The sequence below is a fragment of the Pungitius pungitius genome, chromosome 12 (assembly GCF_949316345.1).
Source record: "Pungitius pungitius chromosome 12, fPunPun2.1, whole genome shotgun sequence".
Taxonomy (NCBI): Eukaryota; Metazoa; Chordata; class Actinopteri; order Perciformes; family Gasterosteidae; genus Pungitius; species Pungitius pungitius.
Window position 1 is genome coordinate 17,018,478 of NC_084911.1, and position 7,419 is coordinate 17,025,896.

General features: G+C 39.6%; 1 protein-coding gene across 1 annotated transcript; it reads left to right on the forward strand.

Annotated features, from left to right (window-relative positions):
* The first annotated feature begins 2,267 nt into the window (after positions 1-2,267).
* On the forward strand, positions 2,268-5,493 carry LOC134132919 (gastrula zinc finger protein XlCGF26.1-like). Its single transcript, XM_062565908.1, has one exon. The coding sequence runs from the start codon at positions 2,350-2,352 to the stop codon at positions 3,850-3,852; it is 1,503 nt and encodes a 500-aa protein (XP_062421892.1). The 5' UTR covers positions 2,268-2,349; the 3' UTR covers positions 3,853-5,493.
* The last annotated feature ends 1,926 nt before the right edge of the window (positions 5,494-7,419 follow it).

The window sequence follows — 7,419 nt, forward strand, 5'->3', positions numbered from 1 at the left end:
TCATAGTTTGATATTTATATTGTAGTTGAAAACAGCCCTGTTAGAAATTCATAGTAAAGTTCATAGAATTAACATTGATGGAGAAGGTCAGACTATTTCCTTCAGAAAGACCCTTGGTTAGCTAGCTCATTTAAAATATCTTAAACTTTTTTGACCCTGCCTCTTAAAAGAATCGGAATCGAGAATCGCTGGGAACCGGAATCGAAATCGGAATCGCTCAAATTCAAACGATACCCAACCCTAGTTGTAATAAAGTTGTATATCGTCAGTGGCAAGCAAACTTTTTGTTTCAGGTTGAACATTATATGTTCTTTATGTATTTCTTCATACATTGCCACACTGACATAAAGAAGAGTTAAAGCCCCGTTATTATTGGACATGGCTACAATCCGAAGCCAAAGGTGTTTTGGGTGCTCGCTCCTTTAGCTTGACACACGCTTCTGATCTTGAATCTAGAATCGATTGCTTATCCTTAGTGTCCCGGATGTTGGTGTCTCAAGGTTGACATTTTTTGGGTTGAATATTGTAACCTCCATTTCTTTTGCGGCTGAATATTTCAACCTTCTTTTTTTTAGGTTGAATTTTTTTGCGGTGTTTTAATGTTGGAAAACATTCAGGTACATAATTTCAATGCATAAATATTCAGTGCTAGAAATTCAATCACCTTTTTATTTCAACCCCGCACAGATTTACTTTCATAGAAATTGCCCTTTAATTATGTGTCCATTTTCTTCCACCTCAAACACATCTGTAAAATGATGTAATTCATACTTATGGAAATAACTGTAGTCAGATACGGACAATAGGCCCACATATAGCCGTGTATAATCAATGCTATGATTTTACCATGTCGTTTTCATGAATATCTTGCTGTGGGTTAATACTAATATGAATGCCATTTGTTAAGTGTTCAAAAAGCTGGGCAGGAACAAGGTGATAAAAAGGGAACCTTACAGATGTTTTATTTATTACTATCATAGATAAATATTCCAGTATTTTATTTGTGGTATCGGGTATCATAATATTTTGGCAGGTATTATCAAAGTCATAATGTTGGTATCGTGACAACCCTACTTAGAAACGAGTTATTATAAAATTGCATCATTGTTGTTAGGACCGTAAATTCACACCAAATTTAGATCTTGGATTGATAAAGAATCCTGTGCAATAACAAATCTGCCTGCTGCGTCTTGTATAGTGTTGAGGACTCGTATTAGAACAGATGGGTGGATAAATATTCCTACTCCTCTTGCTTGGGAGGTCAATGAGGCAACTATGACCTGATCAGGCACCTTTTTTTCAGTGTAGTCATTGGGGAGCAGATGGGTTTCTCGGATAAAAGCTGTCTTTTTAGCTGCTTCAGTCTCGACATTACTTTTTTAATTACAATATCTCCCGGAGACCGCTAAGATTCCATGAAATAACATTTATTTTGGTGTCACCAACCATGATAAAGTCAGCAAATCAAGCTTAGTTGCACCCAATTCTTTAATCATGCCATGTTATAGAGTGAATAATGTGCCTTCAAAATAATCAAAAAAACAATAACAAGGGCCTCTCCCAATTGAGGCCCCCTAAGTAGGCGTAGCCTACACCCTGTGCGTGTGAACACACACATCTCCCCTATCCCCCGTCGTCTGGGTCCCAGTTAGACTTTCAACATTGCATGAAGTGTTTCCTATCTTGCTTTAGGTAGTAAGGTACCAATATATTCATTTTGCCGGAGCCTCGCTCCACACGTCTCCTCAGTTGCGTGTCATAACATGAAAGCTCTCCATAAGTGATCGTAGACCATTATTGAAATGTTAGTACGCAGAGAGACCTGTGCAGGCCAACGCGTCAATGGTTACTGAACCCAAGGACCCAGAAATAGTGACTTCATTCAATGACTTTAATTTCATAACCTGTTTAGGACATATAAGTTAAAGTAGACAGATACAATAAGCAAATTGTTCAGTATGTACTTATAGATGTTTATCTCAAAGACATTAAAACGTAATAGTCCGTTTAAAGGATGAACTAGCTAAGTGGACTATATTGTTTGTCCACAGACCTCCAGCAGCTGTTTGTGCTTAAAGAACATTGGGAGGATTCAGAGCCCCCCCACATTAAAGAGGTACAGGAGGATCCTAAGCCCCCTGTACAGTAATAGCCTGGTCACAGCATGAAATAATGAACTAGCTAAGTGGATGGTAATAGTTAATATTTTAGTTAATCAAGTATATTGTTTGCATTTTATTATTATCCACAGACCTCCATCAGTGGTTTGTGCTTAAAGAAGAACAGCAGGAAGATCCGGAGCCCCCCCACATTAAAGAGGAGCAGCTTCAAGGGCTGGAGAAGGCTGACATGACTGTGTCATTCACTCCTGTGAAGAGTGAAGATGTTAAAGTGGAAGCTCATTCCTCGCAACCTAATCACAGAAAAACTGAACAGATGGAGACAGGAGGTGATGGAGAGGACTGTGGAGGACCAGAACCAGACCGCAACTCGGGTCCAGCCAGTCCTCCAGATACTGATAAGAAAACTGGAGACTCTTCTGAGACTGAGGACAGTGGTGATTGGAATGAGACCAGAGAACCTCTGTCTGGTGAAGAGTTTGTCAGTGATTCTAGATGTAGAACAAGTGAGAAACCTTTGATCTGTTCTGAATGTAAGAAAACATTTGGTTACATTCAGAAGCTGAGGAAACACATGATGACCCACACATCAGTAAAACCTTTCAGCTGCTCAGATTGTGGTAAATGTTTCACTGATAGTGGAGGGCTGAAGAAACACATGTGTTGTCATACAGTGGAGAAACCGTTCAGCTGCTCAGATTGTGGTAAAGGTTTCACTACAAATGGAGATCTAAAGACACACATGCGACGTCACACAGGAGAGAAACCTTACAACTGCTCACAGTGTGGTAAAGGTTTCACTAAAAGTCAAAATCTAAAGAGTGACATGAGATTTCACACAGGGGAGAAACCTTTCAGCTGCTCAGATTGTGGTAAAGGTTTCACTACAAATGGAGATCTAAAGAAACACATGATAAGTCACAGAGTAGAGAAACCTTTCAGCTGCTCACAGTGTGGTAAATTTTTCACCCAAAGGGGAAATCTAAATATACACATGAGATGTCACACAGGGGAGAAACCTTTCAGCTGCTCAGTTTGTGGTAAATGTTTCACTAATAGTCAATATCTAAAGAGTCACATGAGATTGCACACAGGGGAGAAACCTTTCAGCTGCTCACAGTGTGGTAAATGTTTCACCCAAAGGGGAAATCTAAAAATACACATGAGATGTCACACAGGGGAGAAACCTTTCAGCTGCTCGGATTGTGGTAAATGTTTCGGTAATAGTGGAGCGCTGAAGAAACACATGAGATGTCACACAGGGGAGAAACCTTTCAGCTGCTCAGATTGTGGTAAATGTTTCACTGAAAGTCAAAATCTAAAGAGTCACATGAGATTGCACACAGGGGAGAAACCTTTCAGTTGCTCAGATTGTGGTAAATGTTTCATTGATAGTAGTGTGCTGAAGAAACACATGTATTGTCATTCAGGCGAGAAACCTTTCAGCTGCTCACAGTGTGGTAAATGTTTCGCCCAAAGGGGAAATCTAAATATACACATGAGATTGCACACAGGGGAGAAACCTTTCAGTTGCTCACAGTGTGGTAAATGTTTCACTCAAAATGATCATCTAAAGAGACACATGAGATTGCACACAGGGGAGAAACCTTTCAGCTGCTCAGAGTGTGGTAAACGTTTCACTAGAAGTAGAGATGTGAAGCGACACATGAGATGTCATACACTGTGTAAATCTAAAAGTCCACATGAAAACTCAAATGAGAATCCCCTTTAACGTCTTTCCCTAATTTACATTACCGTTTCCCACGTGAGTTTTGAATATCCGTCGCAAAGCTATAATGACACATATTTGAAGCTACTTTTCATGTTCACAATTACAACCAACTATCTAAGAATTCCTCACAGGGATTTATTGGGACGACACTCTTTTGTTGGGACGACACTCTTGTTTGGTTTTTCCTATGCTCCCGAGGGTTTTGTGTCAGGAGCCGCATTTAAGTTTTTGTATTTTGAATGATTTATATATATTTCTTTCCTCTTTTGTGGAATCGCAAGTGTGCACCCTCTGTAGGTGGTGACGGCGCCACCCTTTAAACGACCGAAGGACACGCATGACGGGAGGAAGGCGGGCGCAAATACCGTCATTGACCTCAGGGCTGAGGCTGTGAGCGAGGCTGTCTCCGTTTTGGGCCCGTTCAGCTTGTCATAGTGATTTTGTTTTGTGACGACCTTTTTTTGTACAATAAACCGGCAACATTGATGGTCAAACTCCCCTTTTCATTTGAATTATTGGACAGAACTGCGAGTCTTGACATTGCTTTCCAGCTTTCCTCATGGTGGTAAAATCAACAAGAACACAGGAATAGGATCTAAGGGTTTAAAGGAAAAAACTCAACTGTTTTTGCCACTACACTATGCTAAGCTATTAATTCATTGGAAAGGTGTAATCTAAGGCAGTGATTCTAAACCATCGGTCCGCGACCGCCACCTAGAAATATTTCTACTCTGGGCAAAGAATTATTATAACCGTCTTTACAGAGACAAGTAACAGAGATAAGCCACGCCCCTTCCAGGCGCACATAAAGTGGGACATGAATGAAACAAAATAACTAGTTGGGTGAGTAAACAGTGGCGAAAATCCTCTTGGCATTTTAAGTGTGAACGTAGCATAACGCTCTCCACCAAAGCATTGAAGCCATCAAAATTAAAGCGGATGCCGTCATCTAACTGACTTGCAACTCTAAGTCTTACTTAAAAGCCAGCTGTCTTTTTCTGTTCCATGAAGTGTTAGTGTTGTTTTTGCAGGTTTACATACAGTGATCATCACAAGGACATTTATTATTTGTATCAGGTTTTTGCTTTTTTTATTTGATTTAGTCATTGAATACAAATCCAACCTATAATTATATCAATTAGTTAATATAAAATAGTGTTAATATTTGAACGGGCGCCTGGGCATATTTGTACATTTGGGCCCTGAGGTCAAATGGTTAAGAACCCCTTATCTAAGGCATGTTTCCCACTGTTAACATTGTAACATTACCCAACCTTATATTGTCCTGTCCAATGTTGAAATACAAGTTTGACTGATTTTTATGTTCCATTTGTGTTACTGCAAGCTGTCATATTATCAATGTATTAATGCATAAATTTCCGTGAACCAAATTCTGTTTTGCATTTTTAATATGCAGAAAAATACCAGAAGGCCTTTTAATGTTTTTCATGCATTGAGTTCTTACTCTTGTTTATATTGTTTTAACGTTTTTTTAGGAAACTTTTTTTAGGCTTTAGTTTTCCTAGTCAATCCTCATATTGAGCTGCGTACATATTTATATATCGAACTAATACATCTTTGTGTGTTGAGAAACAAAAAGTAGAAAACATTGCTGAGCAAGCACAGGTGCAAAAAAGATATGAAGGCAATGAATGGATTTTATTTTGTCTTTTGCAGAATTGAATAAATGTTTGGAAAAAAAAAATGAGAGTTGTCTTTTGCCATTTCTAACCCACACATGTTACATATGGAAAAGACTAAAGGAGGTAATTATAGACCGCAGAAATGTTTTAATGAAAATATTTGTATTCATTTTGTGAGTTACCCCACTGTGCAGCAGAACCCACAACGAAGGTAGATATATTTTAAATGATACTGTACTAATTTACAGGGACACGTAATTCTCGCGCTGTAAAGTGAATGTTACAGGTGGTCTTGGGGAATTAATGTACATATACTGTGTGTATACATAAGGATGGGTGGCCTTTCTGTGTGGAGTGCATGTCAGTCCTAGCCCTACATCCCTCCCCCACTGCGCTGCTACAAATGACCGAGGTATGGGTACATAGCAGCAGCCTGTAATGGGAAACAGAGGTGTCTCAAATGTGGAGAGGATCATAGAGTTGAGGATTGTCAGGATAATGTGCAGCATAAATGTTGTAATTGTGGGAGTAATTCTGTAACATATAGTGGATGTGAAGTCGGGAAGAGGGCTGCGCAAATCCAGAAGGTAAAAGAGGAAACTATTCAAGCTATTCAAAGGTGATGAAAAGGACCTAAAAAATTATTGAAACAATGACAAGTAATTATAATAATTAGAATATTTAAAATAATGATGATGATGATAGCAGCAGCAGGGCCACAGCAGGAGGCAGGATCAGGGTCCAGATTGAACCATGATCCATGGAAAAATGTGAGGCACTCTGTGCAAGAAGCTTATGTGCATTAAAGAGTGAACTAGCTAAGTGGATAGTAATCATTCATATTTTAGTTAATACACTATATTGTTTATTTTTTTATTATCCACTGACCTCCAGCAGCCGTTTGTGCGTACAAAAGGAACCAGAGCCCTCCCACTTTAACGAAAAACAGCTTCAAGGGCTGGAAGACAATGACATGAAGCTCTCATTCACATCTCTGAAGAGTGAAGATGAGAAAGATGAAGCGCTGTTCTCTCAGTTTCATCAGAGACAAACTGAACAGATGGAGACAGACTGTGAAGGAGTGGACTGTGGAGGACCAGGGCCAGACATGAACTCAGGTCCAGATAGTCCTCAAGAACCAGATACTGAAAGAGATGGAGACTCTTTTGAAACTGAGGACAGTGACGATTGGAATGAGAGCAGTGAACCTCAGTCAGGTTTAAACTCTCATAATAATTGTGAAGATTTTGTGAGTTATTTAAGATGTAGAACAAATGAGAAACCTTTTATCTGTTCTGAATATAAGAAAACATTTGGTTGCATTATATACCTGAAGAAACACATGAAGACCCACTTATCAGAGAAACCTTTCAGCTGCTCACAGTGGTAAATGTTACTCTAGACGTGGAAGACTGAAGATCCACATGAGATGTCACACAGGGGAGAAATCTTTCAGCTGCTTCGATTGTGGTAAATGTTTTGCTGAAAGCTGAAGATCCACATTTTTTTTTTCTAGTTTCATGGGCCATGGTTGCGGTGCGGTGAGTCTGTTGCGTCACTTCCTGTCGACAGCGTGTTTGATGTCATTGAACTTTTTCAGAGCTCTTGCGATACCAAGTTGATTCTGTCGTGATATTGTCAGTAAGTAAGCTGCGAATTATCTACGTGAGACGTTGTTAAACGCCTCACCGTCCAGCACTTTGTCGTTTAAACGAATAGTTTCTTAGACGTTGTTTAGCGTTAACGCTACCTCTTTTAGCATTAGCTTAGCAGCTAACCTTGTGATGTCTTCCCTCCCTACCTCCCCGGCTCTCTGTTGCTCGGTGTGTCACATGTTTAGCTATTCCTCTGCCTCCCTTACGGATAATGGTACATGTAAGAAGTGTAGTATATTTGATCGCTTGGAGGCGAAGCTTAGTGAGTT

Bases quoted from the DNA above. Each gene is read 5' to 3' on its own strand.
- LOC134132919 (XM_062565908.1), top strand. From the start codon at position 2,350: ATGACTGTGTCATTCACTCCTGTGAAGAGTGAAGATGTTAAAGTGGAA.